This window comes from Saccostrea cucullata, unplaced genomic scaffold (genome assembly GCF_032062105.1).
Source record: "Saccostrea cucullata isolate Sc308-1 unplaced genomic scaffold, CSIRO_AGI_Scuc_v1 ctg1632, whole genome shotgun sequence".
Lineage (NCBI taxonomy): Eukaryota > Metazoa > Mollusca > Bivalvia > Ostreida > Ostreidae > Saccostrea > Saccostrea cuccullata.
This window is the reverse complement of record NW_026918776.1, coordinates 66,116-87,890: the sequence shown is the minus strand read 5'-3', so window position 1 is coordinate 87,890 and position 21,775 is coordinate 66,116. Positions and strand designations below refer to the sequence as shown.

Genomic DNA, 21,775 nt, shown 5'->3' with positions numbered 1-21,775 from the left:
AGACTACAATCTATCATTTGGTGTTCTATTTCAGAGATCTTTTTGTTCTGAAATGGTTTTAGCGAGTGTTCAACTTAGCATGTTTTTATCGAATCTCGCTCAAACTACTGCGTAAAAAAGAGACCTAACTCTGAGAAAAAGACAAAGTTGACAATCAAAGACAAATCGGCGATCGTGTTACAAAATTTCGTCAGGTGTTTTAACCAGATTTGTGGGATCGATGAAGGCTCCAGAGAAGTTAAGTTTAGTGTGCCCTATATTTTCTCGTAAAATCCAAAATGGCGGCAGTGCAGTTGTAACCCCATTGTACCTCCACATATTCGCAAATTTTAATACATGGAAAATAAATAAGATATTATCTGTCTGTGTAACTTATATTTATTTTTTGGATTCAAAAGTCAAAAGCAGTAGTGAGATTTGGGGCGCCAAAGTTGAATTAACATGAAATATACGCACAGAATCAAGTCAGGGGCAATGATTTAGTTTTATTCGTAAACGGTAAGAGTCCTATTACTCAGAATATATTGGATGAAAACTGCATTAATATACTTCAGTTTAATACAAGAAATGTTTTATTTCAAACAATGGAGAGCTATATAAAAGACCGAAAACCTAGCCGTATCATGTAAATAAAAATCTTAAATGAATGTCAGTGATAGCATAACCGGACATAAACTGTGCTCGTAAACAGACCATACAATGAATAATGGAATTGCTGATAAATAGTATCATAGTCCTACTCTACCTCTTTGCAAATTAAAATTTTCTTTGAAATATTTTTTTCAAATAAGCCTTTGGCAGCACTTTTACGATCGTTTCATATAGATAAAAAACGCGACTTATCAGTATGCTAAACATTCTATATTCTGACGTCATTTTCGGAGCTATTACATCATAAAAATTAAAAAGTGACGTCACAATAGGTTTTTATTTTTCTGATCTTTCCAATGATACCAAACAGTTGCCAGAACTTTTGAAATGCCTCTCGTATGTCCATATTAATGTGTTATCTACAACTAAGAAGCATCCAATCCCCTCAATTAATTAAATAAATGATTTTCCATTATTTGTTATTACCCATTACTCTTGAAGTTTGTTTTATATTGTTTGGACCTGATAATTTCTTGTTTCAAATTAAAGGATTAAATAGAGATTTTACAGAGTGTTTAATTAATAAAGCTTTTGAACATGTTGAATAATGTTGATACTTTTTTTTTTTAGACGTGATATCTACGCTTGAACAGCTGATACTTTATTTATTACTCTGACTCTGACTTAAGAAATTGACAAGTCATGATATTTACGGGTGAACAGCTGAAACAAATTGACAAGACGTGATATTTACACGTGAACAGCTGAAACAAATTGACAAGCCCTGATATTTACACATGAACAGCTGGAACAAATTGACAAGCCGTGATATTAACGCGTGAACAGCTGAAACAAATTGACAAGCCGTGATATTTACGCGTGAACAGCTGAAACAAATTGACAAGCCCTGATATTTACACATGAACAGCTGAAATAAATTGATAAGATGTGATATTAACGCGTGGACAGCTGAAACAAATTGATAAGCCGTGATATTTACGCATGAACAGCTTCATACTGCTCCATCTTGTGTTGAAGTGACAGAACGGACAACAGAGTGGCCTCCCCTTCCTTGCCAAAAATACCATCAGGGATCCGTAACAGAAATTTCTACAACAGAGAAAATTCTAACTAAATACCATCAGGGATCCGCAACAAAAATTTCTACAACAGACAGACAAATCTCAAACTAAATACAGTTGCAAAAATTTACAACACAACTTTTTTTTTGACTAGAACTGTGAAATTCCTAGACTTTTCACTTAAAGTACCCATACATGTGAAAATGATTGAATCTGAAAATTTGAATTATTAATTCAAATTTTCAGATTTTGTCATATAAATATATTTTTTAATGAAGATATATTTATCAAATGGGATAGTTTACCTTGACAACTGTTGTTAGGGTGTACAGGTTATAATTCTGGAAAATCACTGGTTTCCCTTCAGACATTCGTTTGACGATTCGTCGAGTATCGCGAGGGTTTCCTGGACGGCGAAACAAATCGGCAGTATTCATTCCTTCATGCGCAATATACACCAAAAGTTCCTACAATTATAATCAAGCATTAAACCAAAACCAAAATCAGTATAATAAAAACCAAAGTTCCTCAGATCGTAACACAGCATTAAACTAAGTCTGAATAAAAATTGATAATGTTCATTCCGTCTTGTACACAAAAAGTTTTGATGGTCATGTAAGTGATTTTTTACTAAAAATAAAATATTTCGGGGGTTGCATTTAAATGATTTAAAGACTTATTTTATTTTTTAAAAGTGAAGATAACCCCTGCAGTTCAGGGGAATTTCTCACAACTAAATCACTGTCTAATTTGTTGGGTATGCAATGGCATCAAGTATAGTGAAACTTGGGATAATTTCTGGTTTCTTTTAGATGTAAATATAGGGAATCATTACTAGGCTTCCTTTTGCAATATTTTTTTTTTTTTGTGTAAAAAATCTTTATAAATTTAAATTTGAAAAAAACAACATATTTTAAAAGGAAAATAGATTAATTTTAATGATTAATGCAAAGAAGATAGAACATTGAATACTGGACCAACCACTCTTACTATACAGGCACGTACATGTATTATCAGAGAGGAGATGGGGGAGGGGGTGGTCCTCACACTCTTTTTCTAAAAAAAAATGTTCATTGAAAGGAACTTGCTGCCCTTCCCCCTTTTTGTTGCAACAATTTTTGGTTGTGTAAAGTTTGAAACTTTGAGGCCAAGTTAGAACAGGTAGATAAAGAAGAAAATACTAGTTCCCCATAAAATGATAACATTTTAACCTACGTGGAGTCTACCATTTATTATACGATATATACAAATTTCTTATCTCAATTCTAGTTTCAATCCTATCAATGCAAGTGAATTACGTAATCTGGGTGCTTTTAAAAAAGGATAAGTGTAAATAGTGTGTTATTTATAAAAGCTGTTTTCACTCGGGCAATCCCTAAAAAATTGTTTGTTTGCCCTCTCCCAGCCGACTGGCTAAAAATGTCCTGACTCAAAACTATTTTTAAACTGCAAGAAATGACATATCTTCTTTTTTTATTCTTTTTCTCCAGAATTTTCTCATCTCATTAACAAGTATGATGATATCTGAGTCAGAGGAGAAAAAACAAACATTTGTTTTAAGATGACCTCATAAATAATTTCATCTGACAAATATAAACTTAACAAACAAACAAACCATGAGGGGGATAAAGAAGTACCTATTCTTTATTTATATTTTATCTGACACATTAACAAACAAACAAAGACAAACCATTAGCAGGATCGGGAGGTATCCATTCCTCATTTATAATTTTATTTGACACATTAACAAACAAACAAACAAACAGACAAACCATTAGGGGGATTGGGAGGTACCCATTCTTCAGAGCTGTCGAGATTGGAGCACCAAATTTCAGTCTGCAACAAAGATGAACAATAGACTGATACAAAAGATGTCACTGTGATGTGGATATAAAATTGTTACAAACTGAGACAAAAGTAATTCAAAAAAAAAAATTCTTTTCCCTAGTTCTTTGGCAATGATAGCAGTTTAAAACAAGAGGCCCAGGGGCCACAGCGCTCACCTGAGCACATCGATTTTATAGAATTTATATAGGTTTTCCAGGCATTCATCATTTGAACAAACTAGAATCTACACTACCCGAGGATGATTCCATACAAATAGGTATTACTAATCATAGCTCTGAAGTACTTGAAAAGAAGATTTTAAAAGGTTTCCCTGTATATCCCTATGTAAAACTTGGGTGGTTTTGCCCCACCCTATCCCCAGGGCAAAGGAAGAGAAAAAACTTGAATCTACACTACATGAGGGTGATTCCACATGATTATCTTTCCTGGCCCAGTAAATTGAATAAAGATTTTTAAAGATCTTTTATATATTCCTATGTAAAACTTGTCTACTTTTGCATGCCACATTATATTATAACAAACTTAAAACTACCTGTATTCCACATGAGTTTATTTTCCTGGCCCAGTGGTTCTGGAGAAGAAATTTTTAAAGATTTTTATATATTCCTATGAAAAATGTTCATTGGCCCCACCCTTGCCAGAGGGGTCATGATTGTGTACAAACTTGAATCAACACTTGTGTGCCAAGTTATATTCCACATGAGTTTCATCTTTCCTGTCCTAGTGGTTCTTGAGAAGAAGATTTTTAAAGAATTTCACATATATTTCTATTTTTAGTAACCATTTTGGCAACACCGTTCATCGAAATCAAAAACCGATATACAAAATTGAATCTACACTACCTGATGTGTGCTAAGTTATATTTCCTGGCCCAAACGGTTCTGGAGAAGAATTTTGATTTTTTCAAAAATTTCATTAATTTTTAACAAATTCATGATTCATCTCCCCTTGGAAAAGGGCCGATATACAGAAACTTATATATCTTTCACCTCACCCAGTCTACTTGTGTGCCAAGTTATATTGAAATCAGACTATAACTGTAGGAAGAAGATGAAAATGTGAAAAGTTTTCAATGAAATATCTATTTTTACGACCAACGACAACAACGACAAATCAAAAACCGATAAATTTTTATGTAAAGCTCACTTGAGCCTACGGCTCAGGTGAGCTAAAAATGTGGAAATGAAAACTTTGGTTTGATTTCATAGAAGTTTCATAGGTTTTCCAAACCATGTATGAAAAATATAGGTTCAAAAGCAAAACGGAGCGTACCCTTGCATTAAAGAGCGTATTTTAAAAATCAAGACAACATTATTTAGACATTGATCCCGATGCAAATTTAATAATGTCACCTATGTTTTGTGCATCACTTACACACTAACAAACACACACACAGGGGTGCTACTTTCTCCCCTCCAACTTCTTAGTGAGGTGATGATAACAATATGTTGCTCGGATTTTATTTCATTGAAAAACTTAATATTTATCATTACATAGACAATACAGTCAAACCTGTCTTCACAGTTCCCTGAGTTGAATTAAATCCTCAGAAACCATGACTTATAAAATCCCTTCAGACTCTTCAATTAATTTTTTCAATCTACTTATATGACTACAATACTTTTGTGATATAAGATTGCTATAAACAAATAAATATTTCTACCCTAATATAAACAGTACATTTGTACCAGTGTAAAAATCTTGTAACATTAATACCATTAATCAAAAGAGCAACTTACATTTGTGAAATTAATTGTTTATTATCACTTGCATTCTGAATGTGTTCATTAAATTGCAAACTAAAATGCTTCATGCTGGATGACACACAGTAAGATTGACTCGCTTTGTAAAAACTTCTTAAACATTGGCCATATAACTGTTTAACAATTAGTACTACAACCTTTATATTTCACAGGTGTATTCCTTGTGAGGAGACCTTTGTTTGCATACCTATTATTTTGACCTCTTGACCTTGACCTTTCAGTGTGACCTACTTTTAAAAACTTTGAACTTGGCCATAACCTTTGAACAGTTATTGCTAGGGCTTTTATTTTCTAGTTTATTTCTATATGACAATGCCTTTGTTCTCAGGGTACCTAAAAGTTTATATTTGACTTTGACTTGACCTTCGATTTAACCCAAATTTGAAAAAAAAATCCTTAACTTTTGCTATAACTTTTGGTTTGTGCTCAGGTATCCATATTTCATATGTATTGAGACAAGTCCATTCTCTGGATAACAATTTTTTTGATCACTTGACCTTGACCTTTCAGTTTGTCTTGCATTCAAGAAACTTTAACCTTTGCCACAAGCTGCAGCCATACAGTGCCATCTGTGATTCACAAATACATCTAATTTTTGAGGGAAATAAAAATTCTGAAAATTGAAACTCACTTATTTTTTAATACCTTGTTCACACAAATGTGCATGTATCTAATTCCAAGTGAATTAATGCAAAGTGAAAATAATGTAATTTAACGAAATGCAAATTACACTGTGTAAAAGCAAAGTCAACTGATTGGAATTTGAAACATTTTTATTACAGGAATTTTTGCAAACATTTTTTAGGTTGCTGTGATAAACTTGATTTTTCTTTGTTTTTCAATTTTAAAAAAGGACAATAACTTATATCTGACCACCCGCATATAGCAGGTGGCTCAATTGTGCTATAACGCATGTCAAAATTCAATTCAATTTACCATTAGCACATTAGAAAATGTTTAGTGTATTCTCACATGGAGTTAATGTGCAGTAAATAAATCTGAATCAAACTGACTCACATTAAATTCTCAGTGTGAATGTAGTACAAATTTAATTTTAATTACTAAAACTTAAGTATAATTAGAAATTAACTCTCTGTGCAAACAAGACAAGTGAAAAAAGCATCCAGTTAAAATTTTCAATAATTCAACTGATTTAACTAATAATTCAATCGATGACTTACTTTTTAAGACGCATGGTCTCAGCACTTCTGTCAGAAACACAGCCACCAAAAACGCTGCGTAACATGGCCATGTCAGTATGTCCTCTCAATGGCTGCCATCCCAAACTCCATCGTGACGGCCTCACTTCGACTCTCCTCTAACCATCGTGTCCGCTAACTAGAATCAACGGCCTCCTACAAAGTAAAAGTAGAAACCAAGTCATGATTCATTAATTCACAACTTAACAAAATAATACATCACCGATACAAAACATCCAGGAATTCTACAGTAGAAAGACTATAAAGCACACAGAAACATACCCCCTCCCCTTTTATTTTAAAGGCATCTATTGATAAGAATAACTGTGTAGAGACACAATGTCTTACAATATACCCGTACAGTTTTACATAAAAATCTAATACTATTCTAAATGAGAATGGTGTAGCAGCCCTTCATGGCATAAGAACTATTTGACATTGTGAGAGGATGGTCTTTATATAGTCTGTTTGTAAACAATCTAGTCTTCATTATCACTCTGGCTCAATGAGTCATTCATAGTGTCTGTCAGTAACACAACCAAGTCATAATTACAATACCGACTTAAAAACAATAACAATCGCACTTAAATTCCAATAATGGCCACAACCTTACATTATAACCTAATAACTAGTTTTTTTTGTGCTGTTATTTTTTTCTGACAACCCTAAAATAATCAGTTACTGTAATATATCTGTTGTTAGGTTGTTTTAACAACTATTTGACCTCAGTTTGTTGACCTTGGTAATATATCATTTTCGTTAATTTTACTTTATATTAGTAAGTGAATCTTGCCAAGGTGTTTTTCACATCATTTTGGGAGTGTTGAGAATTGACCTTGACCTTACACATCCATTTGCCCTATTTAACTGACTTCAACTTTTGTAATCATATGTGATACGGTTGCACCTTTTTACACCTTAAAGAAGGAATGTCGAAGCCAATCCATTGATCATCGTCATGAAATCAAAAAATCTGACAGTTATTCCTTATATTTACATGCTCTTGATTCCGCAAATACACAAGCTTAACAAGCCCTGCTTTCGTCTCATATTTGTTCCGCCAAATACGTGATTTTTTAAACAAGGCCTAATCGATGAACGAGTACAGTTAAGTAGAAATAAAATACAGTTTTACTTTTTGTACTTCTTGTAATTTTATCTTGGACAAGGACATTGGAGAATTAAATATTTTCCTATCACTTAATTTCTATCTTATCAAAAAACATAGGTAATCAAAGATTATGAAGCTCACCTCGTCAAATGTTATCAGTTTAAGTAATGCAAATCTCACATCATATTTTTCAACAGTTAGTATTTATTCTGACAACAATATTCAAGCAAGTTCTGTTAAAATAGGTCTTAAAGTTCATTGGCGATTGACCTGTTCCAGAAACTAGGTCAGATCCAGCATCTGAAGCAAGTCTGGTAGTGTCCATTCCTAGATGTATCATCCATGCAAGTTTGGTTCAGGTAGGGTTTAAAGTTACTTGGGAATGGACCTGCTCCAAAAACTTTAACCTGGTCACTCATCTAGAAAATGTAGGTCAGATTACAGCATCAGAACCCTTACAGAGCTAAGAAACTTATAAGTGTTTTATAATCCACTTAGATGCATCATCCATAAATTTTGCAATTTTGTACTATAAGTCAAAGTAAGTAGGGCTTATAGTTATGTGGGAATGGACATGCTCCTAAAATTTCACTTGTACCTGGGATAAGTGAAGATCAGTATGGTATGAGCGAAGAATAAGTGTGGAGGGGTATAGCATTCTCTCAAGCTCATCTCAACTTCGTCAAGGTGAGCTAAAAATAAAACAATTTACCTTTGTGTCGAAGGTGACTTTTAGGCACAGGCACCTTCCCATCAGGTACAACAAGTAGGTTCTATTTACATAATCTCTCTATTTTAACTTTTGCCTGAAATTTTGAATCAATTGACTCAGCTGCTTCACACACCTTTTAAATCTTATACAACATTTTTGTTTGTAATGTAACTGTTTTGACATCATAGAAATGTCATATGAAAGTGATTTTTTTCCAAATATTATTGTTTTTGAGTGATACAATTAAAAAGAGAGCTCTCTTTTTATGCATGTCAAAAATGATGTATTTAAAAATGGCTTATTAAGACAAACAAGTTATACATTATTGATACCAAGTAGTGTATAGTCACTTATAAGTGACTATACCAAAAGCATAAGTGGCTAAACTTGCTTATAAGTCACTTATAGGTCAAGCAGCTTTTGCATATAAAAAAAAATATATTAGTCAATAAGTTAAATGTATCAGTGAAGTCTCAAGTGCCTGTGACTTGATAGAAATATAATAATCACTGAAGTGTTTCTAGAAATTATTTAACTGTTTTTCTACAGAATATCCCTTAGAATTATTGTGACCTGGTTTTGGCACTCGCAGTTCTGCTCTTGCAAGAGTGACAACTCCATTGATATAAATTTGCAACCAAAATCCCTTTAATACTTAATAAAAAATCTAAAACCAATCACCTTTTGAAAAAATGAAATCAATTAAAGCGTTTCTCAGAATTTTATAGCTGTTTTTTTGCAGACCATTCAAAAACCTTCATTCCTCACAATTATTGTGACCTTTTTGCACGCGTAGCTCTTTATCTTCAAACAGGTATGTGGAATAAATGCGGAAAATATTTCTTTTCAAGGTTTTTTAATTCCTTAAATCCATTAATTTTGATGATTTAATGAAGATTTTTCATACAAAAACGAAATAGGTACAAAAGGTGTTACTTTTCCATGGTGGGTATAAAGATTTCCCGACGATAAAATAAATATCCCTGTATCCATGGTAACCAATCAAATGATGTCACCAAACTTATGCAATAAGTAAATTAAAGTGGCCTTGATCACACTTAGTATGCAAAGTTTCAAGAAATTTTGAAAAACTTGCTTTCATAGCATTCTGTATGGTTTTCTCGTAGACATGCATTTAAAGTGTAAGGTATGGATTTACATTATATTTACATATATCACTGTATATACATCATTATTTGCAATGCAAGCAATACATGATATTATATCAAAATGATATAAACTTGATTTTCTGATGGATTAAATGATTGCTGATGGCCAGATTTATAAGCTCAGTTCAGCACTTAAAGCGGGAGATTATAAGAGAGGACTCGGGTTTGAATACTGATGAGTCTTATATCTAGGCTGTAGTGAATAAAATAACAGGCATTTGAAAAATCTAAGTTAATATATTTAAGGATATCCGATCCTCAGCTAGGAAGGATAACTCTTTGAAATATCATTTAATTAAAAAAATCTCAAAATTAAACATGAAATTGAATTTTTTTGTGCAACAATTTTCATTTGATTTTATCTCAGATGTGACTAAATGCTCCTTAAAAACTTGGAAACAGTCTTATAAAAATTTCACATTTGCACCCCCATGATTAAATGTCTTAGAACATCTCATATAGAACGTGGCCATTCTTCTTTTTATTGTCTCATTTATCAATTACTATAACTTGTAATCAAAGCTGAGAACTATGAATCATTTAGGTCACAAACTGAATTTTTTTGAAAAACTTGCTACAATTTAATGAGTAATGTCACGTAATTCCTACATGAGTATTTCATCAACCAATATTGTTACTTCTTAAATCATGTTAAAAAATATTTAACAAATGTTATTATTTAATGAAATTGCATTTGTTTTCATTTAAATAAAGTATATATAAATAATACACATGACATTTAAAAGGAAATGTTATATGGCTTTAATAGATCAATGAAATTAGCTTGACTACGTGACTCTCTCGCAGTTACACATCTGACAACTTCCATTAAATTCTAATTATCAGACCTCAATACTGACCTCCCAAGATGCACTGCATACAAGAACAGCATCTACTCTAATTTACAGACCAACTTAACTGACAATTGGCTGTTCACAACAAGCCAATCGGAAAAGGGGTTGATCCATAAAAATATTGACTTCAAAGAAAAGCACATCAACTTTGCATCATGACCTCAATGTCTGAGTATGCTTTTTTAAAGTATATTCATATCTATCTACAGTGGACCTTCAGATATCTGGATGCCATATATCCGGATGCTTCTGTATCCGGACGATTTTTCATGGGAATGGAATTTTTTAACGTTATTTTGTCTTGTTAAACTGGTAATTCAGGTATCCGGACATTTTCACATATCTGGACAAATTGACTGGGAACCAAAGCGTCCGGATAAATGAGGCTCCACTGTATTGACTTCCAGATCAAAAACCTAAATTTTCCATATATTATTAATTTCTAAATCTCAACAAATAAAGAGGCAATTAAAGTCTTTAATTTATAAACATTTTAAATGTTGTTAATATAATTCACCTTGAATGTCTTACAAAACAAATATTTGGATTTTCCTATTTTACATGATGTATAAGATGAGGATAATTACACCATGATCAAACATGACCCCTCTCAACTCACGTCCTTACCGACAACAATATTCCAGAGCTAAGTCAATCTGGTGAATACAAAGCAGCTCTGTTGTCAAATTAGGAATAAATTTATTTTTTGGCTTATTAAAGGCTGATTAATAGAAACCTTGATATCTGCAGTCACATCCAAACACTGTATTTACAAACATTAGGACACTTAAAAAAAACCATAGATTCAGGGATGTGCAATTAGCATCGCCCGACGCCCGGGACTACCACTTTTTGGGGTCGGGCTAGCGATTTTCTGCATGGAGGTAGCCTGTCGGGCTAGTAAAGATTATAACTACACACGCACTACATGAAAAGCACAACCTGTATTTTTACTCGTTTTTGCTATCAAATTCCCAACCAGGGATTTTTTTCTGACAACATGCTCCTACTCTCAATAATCTCCACAGTCTTATCTGTTTTGCAGCACTACCTGACTTATTTACTTCCAAAAACGATCGTTTTTTCCTAATCCGAATTTCCTCTATCCTTTTGTATATAGTAAATACATGCAGATATCTCATTAAATTATTTACAATCACTCAATCAACTGAAAGATAAATGTTTTATGACTCACATAAAATATATTTATAGTGTATTTAATGATTTTTAAAAGATAAAAACAAAATGAATTAAATTTCAGTCTAAATGAATTAACTAGTGTGCAATGTTCAGTGAAAGGGAAGATAATTATTTAAGTTAATTTTAATCTTCTTTCATTATAATTTATACATGATTTAATTTCATAGTGAGAATTAAACTTTAATTTTAAAAAGAATGACCTCAGTACCCTGACTTTTTCAACAATTAATTTCTTTTCAACTATAGTTTTTTATTTTAATTTTTGCCCCTATATTTGGGCTTATAGTAACTTTTCACTTAGGGCTAGTAACTTTATAGCTGCCACTAGCCTGTGGGCTAGTAATTGATTTTTCTAATTGCACACCCCTGTAGATTTATTGCAAAAATGATCCCTATTACATCAACTTTTTTTTCAGTAACCTGCCTTGGTTTAAAAATTTATTGAACTCAGAGAATGCTCCTATGAGTATGGAATAAGCTGAGAGATACAAACACAATGTAAAGGTGAGAGTGGAATATTACTAGTTTTACTTTATAGATAAAGAAAATTGACAATGTAAAAACTATCATGTAGAAGTTCTTTTAATGAAATTTGCTGTTTGGAATACAAAAACAGATTAGATAAGATAAATATTTATTTAAAGTTGGCTAATAAAGGACCACCATTGGTGTCTAATTGGCTAATAAAGGACTACCATTGGTGTCTAATAGCTCTAAAGAGCTATTTAATAAAGGACTACCATTGGTGTCTAGATTGTCTAATAAAGGACTACCATTGGTGTCTAGATTGGCTAATAATTACCATTGGTGTCTAGATTGGTTAATAAAGGACCACCATTGGTGCCTATTGGAATTCCAACAGATTGGCTAATAAAGGACCACCATTGGTGCCTATTGGAATTCCAACATATTGTTGGAGAACTTAAAGAGTCAGCTAGACAAAAGAACATAATCAAAGACCCTAAAATGACACACTGTTAAAAAGTTCCCATATTATCTTTTTTTGAATAAATTTTAATTGACCCCACTTTTGCCATCTAAGTTATCTCCTCTTTGTAAAGGGCATATGATCCTTCATTTGAACATACCTTAATACTTCTATGCCAAGTTTTTTTTATATATTAGCATAGTGATTTTGAAGAGAAGAATTGAATTGCAAAAACATAAAAACAATTTCAGACAATTTGATGAATTAATTCAGAAAAGCTTTCTTGAGTCTAAAATTGTCCCAAGGTGAGCAAAACTGCAGACAGCTATTATTTTGGAGTGACTTAATGTATACATAATTACTACTGACTTTTTTGTAGGAAAAAATTGCCTGACATGATCATAATCCTTGAATTTCAATAAGGCCATAAAAAATAAATTGCTAGATTATTCCATCCCTCACTGGTCTGAATTTTTTTAAAAATCAGCAGGCGGGCGGGCGGCTTTAAATTTTATATTTTATATTTTTTCAATTTTGCAGATTTTTTAAACTTGACCTGGTCAATCGGTGTAATTTTATCTGTAATACCCGAAAAAAAGTCATAGTAATCTCTTACTTCACATCATCACCAATCTTTTCAACCAATGACCCTTGTTTAAAATATATACGCGTGTATTACAGCAATTAACATCTATTCAGCTGTCAAAATCATGCCGACATTCGCAGGATTTAAAACGAAAGTAGAATGGTAGATGAATACCAAAACGAAAATTTAACAGAATTAAGCTGAAGAATAACAGAAATAAAAAAAATCCAGGCGGGGGTATAAAATCGGGGCGGGCGGGGATGAGAATCTAGGAATATTTTTATTATGGCCTAAGTGATAAATCCAAGGTAAATTCTTTCATTAATTACCATGATTACCACTAAAACTCAGACACATATTCCATCCCTCAAAAAGTTTGTCTGAGCATAGAAATGTCATCCTTCACTGGTCTGCCAGCTTTACTCCCTATTGAACACCCCTGGAGTATTTCCTGGATCCACCCCCCTGTTAGCTGATGACAGGTCAGTATTAAGGCTGAATGGGAAACAGCTGTGTGGAGAATGCAGGAGCACTGAAGTATGTGACCCCTCCCAAGGTCAAATATATATAACACTGCGGAACTACTGAACTACAGAATAATTCTGCTCTTTTACCCAAAATATTGCTACACAACAACCTATACAACATGTACAACATGTCCAAAATACTGAGTTATAATGGGACACTGCAATCCTGGCATTTAAAACATGTTCAAGCTTCTTTCATTTATTTATCCCATCTTCAACCATTCTTTACTTATGAACAATTCAGGTTTTTTTTTTTTACAATAGAACAATAAAAAGAACGTATGACAAACTCAATAAGACAATAGCAATGAAGGACCCTGTCTGTTTCCTTTACCATAGCAAAACCAAGACACATTGAAAAACACATCCTAGAGTGTATGAAAAATCAATCTCAAGTAAGTTTTTCACTGTTTTAAATTAGTTAACACTTAATTTGTAAAGCATCCCCCCTCTCTTTCTCTCCATCTCTTTCTCTCTGACTCTTGTTTTGATTCTGTCAACCATTCAACAGCAGATAAATAGACCTGACAACTACACAAGTAGACAGACCACAGCGTGTGTGTAAGGTCAATTGAAATAATCATTATGTGTAACACCTTTTACACAATTTAAGTTCAGTAATGTTTCACCCCATTCACAATGAAGTATACTTTCTAAACCACTTTTGTGTTAAAATATAACCATGATAACCTTGTGCTTGCACTTTAACACTTTCATTTCCATCAGACATAGACAATTGTCAGTGCACTAATATATTAAAGATTGGTCATAAATTTTTACTGTATTTAATATCATCTCTTCCTCCCTGGTTCCTAACCCCCACCCCTAGCCCAGCACCAAGACAACCCCCTTCCATCATAGCTCCTAACCCCCATGGCCCCACCCCTATCCCAGCACCAAGACAACCCGGCTGCCATCACAGCTCCTAACCCCAACCCCTAGCCCAGCACCAAGACACCCCCCCCCCATCACAGCTCCTAAACCCCCTCCCCCCTAGCCCAGCACCAAGACAACCCCACCCTATCACAGCCCCTAACCCCCACCCCTCTCTACACCCAATCCAAAAAACTGACCTTTTAAATTTTAGATATCTTCATCTTCAGATAGTTACTAAAATTTACAGGCACAATATAATTTATCACCTCAGTCTGACAGGTTCAGTGCTGTAAATCATGCCCTCTTCTAGCTCATGTGACTTTTTTAAGGACCTAAGAGTCAAACTCATAATAAAATGAAAAAAAAAAAACACTCACTTGTAGATATATTTTAGAGAAATGCCTGCATTTTTCCCCAAGAAAATTTCAAGTTTCATCATTTCAATGACTAAACACAGCCCCAAAATCCCAACAACTCACCCATTCCAAGAACAAATCACCATTTAATCAAGGATTGTATTTTTATAAGAGATATCCTTTTATCCAAAAAAGGCCAGACTTGTAAATCCTTTTTTACTCTGTGACCTTTTTAGTTTTAAATGTCTGACTCAGTGTAGTTTAGTTTACATCTTATCTCTCAATAATACAACTACTCGTCAAATCACAATACTTTCCAGGATTCCAAATCAGAGTTTATTTAAAAAGTTATAAAATTTCATAAGGTGTGTCATTTAATGACATGCCAAAAAAAAAACCCAGATAAAATAGCATGTGACCCACTCAGACACCTAAAGTGTACCTTATTTATTTATTGAACAAATTTAAAAAGTTTATTTCCGTTCTGATATTCAGGTAAAGAAAACATTGAGCACACCTTGGTGTATGTGATAAATGATCACCACTGTGACATAACTGCATTAAGTTTTATATCTATGAGTCAAGCTACATTTATATAAATCATTTATCTTTGTAGCTTTCTCTCTCAATGCTTATACAGGGTGGACTGAGAAATGACAGTTAAATAAATGAAATACACCTGTCCGCAATTCCAGATTAAAATTTACCTGGATAAAAAACACACCTTTTGCACTTTAGTTCTCAGCAGGGGGAGGGATGATAGTGACCAAAGACCCTAAAAATGACAGGGGCTACGCTGTATCAACGCTGAACCTTAGAACAGGAAATAACACTGCTTCATTCATAATTAACTCTGTGAACTGTCCCAGTTTCTAACTAAAGAGTCTATAACTTTAAATAAGATAATATATTTATATTACACACATTTAAACAAAATAAACTTTAGGTTAGGTTTTATGACAGTATCTTTTAATTTGAAACAAGTTTATCAAATTGATTCATTGAGAGTTGATCATTCAGTTAAAAGACATTATAACTCTGAGCATTTATTAATTGGTAATTATACATCTCCTAACCTTAGCTAAAACTTGCTTTTCTAGATATATTATACTTACTTGCATAAATAAGGTCAATAAGAATGAATAAAATATTTTCTAGTTGTAATCTCTTACTTTCCAGGTTTACCATGTTTACAGGGATCCTTTGATTAAAAAAATACAATAATTTTGAGTTTATTTCCTGGGCAATATCTACAAAACTTCCTCAAAATCAACTGTGTACAATGTCACAACTAAATTAAACTGTCCAGTATTTTATATAGAACAGAAAAAAACTTAAGATTCCCACACAGCACCTTTATAATCGCAAGATTTTCAAATATCTTGTATTCTGATTTCTAGCACACAAACCACTGAAATCTTTTGTAAATCCTAAAAAAAGAATTCAATCAGCTTTTGTTGGGTGACCAACATTGACAAAGGACGTTTTAAGATAAATAGCACATAACAGGGCCCCAGACAAAAGGTTAAAAAAAAAATCAGTTCCCCTTAAAAACGAATAACCTCAATCAAATTGATTTTCTTTTGCAGTAGTCCAAGGTGAATATCTGTCTTTAAAAGATCAAAAGACTTAGAAATTGTCTAGGTTCACTAAAACATTTAAATCTAGAGTCAGGATTTTGGCACCTCCATTTCTTTTTCATTCATATAAATTGTTATCTGTTATACTTACTCTTATCCTGAAAGTATCCAAATAACAGAACAAAAAATGATGTTCAAAGAAATCCAGTGTCGTATTTCAACAGGTGCCACTCCAAGACAATATGAACACACAGAATTAATGCCCTATGCCAATCAACGTTTTAATTTCCCAGGTTTTAACCACATTTTTATGACCTAATTTTATATCCACAATATGTCGTAACTTTCTAACGCGACAATTACATCCTTTTTTCCCCCTGATTTGTGGTAAGATGTATACTTAAATGACCTATATTTCTCACCGCCTCTTTGAAAATCTGAGGACTAAAAATGACATCATAATCGAGAGGAAAAAACATCCACCTTCAAATCCTACTCCGCTTCTTTAACACATTTTTCATTAACAAACAATGATTAATTACTATATACGTACATTAATGCGATGACAACAGACATTCAATACGATATATGCAAATTAAGACAAGGGCTCAAAATCCACCTTCACAGACACCTGTCCTTCTGTGTATAAAAGTAAAGGGCTGCATCAAACAGTCACTTCTGAACAATATTTACAGAGTCACAGACGCAGTCTGGAAGATTATTACAACAGAAATTTTTATCAAATTTCATGTCCAGACCAACGCAACAGTAAATTTATAAAAACTTCTTTTTATCTCATAATTATTAATTTTTTATTTATTTTGACACCCATCACAAATCTGTCATTTTATTTTCACTTTTGAGGGAATTATTAGTGGTTCAGGGTAAGAAAACTTTGTCATTAAGTAGCAGCTGAAACTGCTTGGTTCTGTGGCCATGTTTACTAGTACAGACATCTCTGGTGTTAGACCCGTAACACTGAATTCCACTCTCATAAACATGATTAAAAAAAACAATCAATGTTATATTACATATTAATTATTTTGTATAAAAATAAAACGGGAATTCATGACTGTATCCATGCCCTTTTAAGTACAAGATTTATAAACAGTCTACACGTACAAGTGAATATTTATAAATTATTTCAGCAGGTTTAGTTCAGCACGTGGCCATGTTGTATATATAATAATATCTCTAAAAGTGTTAATAAATGAAACATGTGTATTAAATTTAATTTAAATATTTATCATGTTTATTAATACTTTTCTTTCTAATTTATGACCTCAAATAAATTAATTATAGAAATATTTAGGGTATTGCGTATGTTAGTTTTTAAACATAATTAGCAATAAAATATAGTTGATGTTTAATTATTAATTATCATAAACATTGGCACACGTTTATATAGAAACATAAATTATTAATTATCACACACAATGACATTTTCATAGAAACAATTTATAACTACTTTAAATTTGTTTCCATTAGCATGATTAGCAACCTCTCTCTTTCTCTATCTCTCTCTCCCTCTCTAGTGCTTTGAATAAAATATTTTATCTTAATATTTAATACCAAATGTCTATGAGTATTAAAACAATAAAGGTAGTCAGAGATTACCTCAAATCAGACAAATTTTTCCTCAACGAGTGTTATTTTTAAGTAAGATTAAGTCCCACTCTAAATAACAAACTACTGAAGGATCCATTTAAGACACATTTCCGAAATTTGGTCATAGTTACTTGGGAATGGACTTCTCTTAATTAAAACTTAAATCACTCATCCAGTCAAATCCAGCATCTAAAACAAGTTTGACAGTGTTCATCTGAATACATCATCCAAGTAAGTTTGGACTAAGAATGGCTTGCAAATGCAATGAAATGAATCTGCTACAAAAACTTTCACCTTGTCACTCAAGGTCAAATCCAGCATCTGAAGCAACTGGGGTAGTTTGCATCCCTAATGATACATCATCCATGCAAGTTTGGTTCAGGTAAGGGGAGTACTTACTTCAGAATAAACCATACAGCCTGGTCACTCATCTAGAAAAGTATAGGTCAAATCCAGGATCTGTAGGAAGCCTGGTTAAGTGTTAATGACGTTAAATAAATCATCCATGCAAGTTTGATCAAAATAAGGCTCATATATACTCTAGAATGTCCCTCCTCTAAATATTTTAACCCAGTCACTCATGCGGAAAATGTAGGTCAGATCCAATGTTCAGAGCAAACCTGACTGGTAGCGCACACCTTAGATCACTAATATCAGTCATCTACATAGGACTTGTAGTAAATTTAGTTATGCTTATAGTTAAATAGAAATGTGCGATCACGAGACCAGTAGCTGTTCCAAAAACTTTAACCTGGTCTTTCTTTAACAAACCAAAACGCCCTTAGTGTCAATCCAATATATGCTCTGTGTAAACAAATCTGCAGTAAATCACAGAAAAATTCATGCCAAGTTACATAATGTGAATTTAAGTCACCTTATGCACAACAGATATACATTCGGTATAATCCCAGTGTCTATATTACAGTATTTTGTTATTTTTATAAATGTGTATATTAATTACCATATAATCCCTATTAACCGCCCCGGGCGCTTAGAAAATTGCAAAAATGGGGCGGTTATTTTGGTGTTCTATTAATTATATTTAATGTCATATTTAAACTTCAAAAAATTGTTTGAAAATAAAAATAAATACAAGAAAGAACCAAGATAATGTCTAACTTTACTTAAAGTGAAGATAATCCACCCAAAATACGCTAAATTGTTCATTTTCCGCTGAGATATTGGATGATAGACAAATTTCATTTTCACTTTCTTTATTTATTTGATACGACTCTAGTTGATTTTAATCACTTACAGGGGCCCCTTATTTCATGACAATTGAAAAAAACCTCAGGGGGTGCTTATAGGGGTAGGGGTGGTAAATAGGGATTATACGGTATTATAAACTTTGATGGATTTGCTAAAATAGCATCATTTTGACATATAAGTGCACAAAAAGAGACAAAGGTATTGAAAATATTTCTTCTATATAAATTATAAATTCTTCCATAAAATTTAAAAAAAAAAACAATTTAACAAATACCTGAATCACTTTCCAAAATGTTGATTTGTTGGAACCAAAATTGACTTTTTATCATGTCTAGTCCTGTTCTTACCTAAATTCCTGGACTAAATATTTTGTAAATTTCAGATGTGATGAACCAGGCCTCATGATATAGTCTCTTAGTAAACTGTGACTGAGCCACGGAGAAACACGTAGGAGATGTTTGAGAGAGGGTCTGGTCTTTTCATCAAAGAGCAGCTTTTTAAATTGAGGATTGGGGTGTTTTGTGCAATTTTGACAAAGACCTACATCTCTGATTACAATCACAATTTCTATCATTACTTTACAATTGACAGGATGCGGGTCACAGTGCCATCATGGAGGAATGAAATATATACTATACAGATTCAATAAGGAAGAAGGGCTTCAAGGAAGGCTGCATGGTAAACAAACTCTAAATTAATGGAGTGAAAACCAGGTGCCAGCAAATATTGCACATTTGAAGATATTTAAAAAATTGTTTTACCCACAGAAAAATATCTGTCCATGACATTGAAACAGATCATATATAAAAGTAAAGCAACAATATATATACTGTTTCATTCCATGGTTGGTGATGTATCATTATGTCAATATTAATCAAGCATTTGTGATAGATCTTTAATATGATGATGCTTTACAATAAATGATCTTTTTTCTTTAAAAAAAGGATGCATTTATGAAATACTTATGCCCCGTAAGGCAGCTTATAATGGCTAGGGTTGAAATTTCTCAAATACAAGTATAACACCAAGATCAATGTCAAAAGGTCAAAAATTGTTTGTAGCCATAAAGGAAGGTCTTATACAAGGAATTACATGTAACACCTGTGAAATATGAAAGCCCCAGTACTACATGTATGAATAGCTCAAAAGTTATAGTCATGACTAAAGTTTTTTAAAACTGGGCAAAACTCTAAGGTCAAGGTCAAAAGGTCAAATATTTTTATACCTCATGAAAGGTCTTGTCACAATGAATACACCAGTCACCTGTGAAGATGAAAGCCCTGGTAATAGTGAGTCAAACTCAAAGGTCAAGGTCATGAGGTCAAATTTATTGGTATCAAAAGAAAGGTCTTTTCACAAGGAATACACCTGTGAAATAGGATCGTATCCCCCCCCCCAAAAAAAAAATATAATAAAACAACTTTACATGGTGAAAAAGGTATTTTGGGGATGAATTAAGTAAGTAAATAATTTCCAAATTGCTTTTCACTAATCAGTTGACATAATACATTTATATACTTTTTTTTCAATAACTTACAATTGATAGCCAGTCTGTCAATTCCCCCAACTCCTTAAAAGTGAAAATAGAATGACAGCTTTGTATTGGGTGCCCCCCCCATCCTCTCCATCTCTATCACCCCCTCACCACACCATCACCAAGTAATCATACGTTATGTAGAGTCCAGAATCTGATTCTCCTCCATTGAGTTTATGTCATACTATAAAACACTGTTCTGTTTGAAGTCTGTCCTCTCTGATTATCTGTGATAGTTTACTATGATCAGTCTGACTTTGACATGACAGTTTGAATGAACCTGAGGACATGCAATGTCTACATGTATCAATGGTTACTGGTTACACTGCAGGTGCTGACATATTAATTATCTCACAGAACAAACTGTATCAATCAATACACTCCAAACAGGTACGATGGAGGGTCACAGAATGAGGTGGCCAGAGACCTAGGTATAACAGATAGGTAAGCCGCATACAGGTAAACCACAAACAAGATAACTACCACAGGTAAACCACACACAGGTAAACCACAAACAAGATAACTACCACAGGTAAACCACACACAAGATAACTACCACAGGTAAACCACAAACAAGATAACTACCACAGGTAAACCACACACAGGTAAACCACACACAAGATAACTACCACAGGTAAACCACAAACAAGATAACTACCACAGGTAAACCACAAACAAGATAACTACCACAGGTAAACCACAAACAAGATAACTACCACAGGTAAACCACACACAGGTAAACCACACACAAGATAACTACCACAGGTAAACCACAAACAAGATAACTACCACAGGTAAACCACACACAAGTAAGCCACAAGCAAGATAAATACCACAGGTAAACCACACAAGAGTAAACTACCACAGGTAAACCACAAACAAGATAACTACCACAGGTAAACCACACACAGGTAAACCACAAACAAGATAACTACCACAGGTAAACCACACACAAGTAAACCACAAACAAGATAAATACCACAGGTAAACCACACACAGGTAAACCACAAACAAGATAACTACCATAGGCAAACCACAAACA

General features: G+C 33.1%; 1 protein-coding gene across 5 annotated transcripts in view; it reads right to left on the bottom strand.

The window, feature by feature from the left end:
* Positions 1 to 21,775, bottom strand: part of LOC134270922 (uncharacterized) — a 38,521-nt gene that overhangs the window by 11,537 nt on the left and 5,209 nt on the right. For 2 of the 5 annotated variants that reach the window (XM_062753188.1, XM_062753205.1), the window contains exons 2-5: positions 6,466 to 6,639; positions 3,446 to 3,509; positions 1,979 to 2,140; positions 1,592 to 1,701 (exon numbers count right to left, since the gene is read on the bottom strand). In XM_062753188.1, the coding sequence (XP_062609172.1) occupies positions 1,592 to 1,701; positions 1,979 to 2,140; positions 3,446 to 3,509; positions 6,466 to 6,536 (407 nt within the window). In that variant the 5' untranslated portion in view covers positions 6,537 to 6,639. Of the gene's footprint in view, positions 1 to 1,591; positions 1,702 to 1,978; positions 2,141 to 3,445; positions 3,510 to 6,465; positions 6,640 to 14,925; positions 15,071 to 16,533; positions 16,710 to 21,775 lie in introns of those variants that run through there. The other 3 variants (XM_062753178.1, XM_062753212.1, XM_062753195.1) reach the window with 3 other exon arrangements.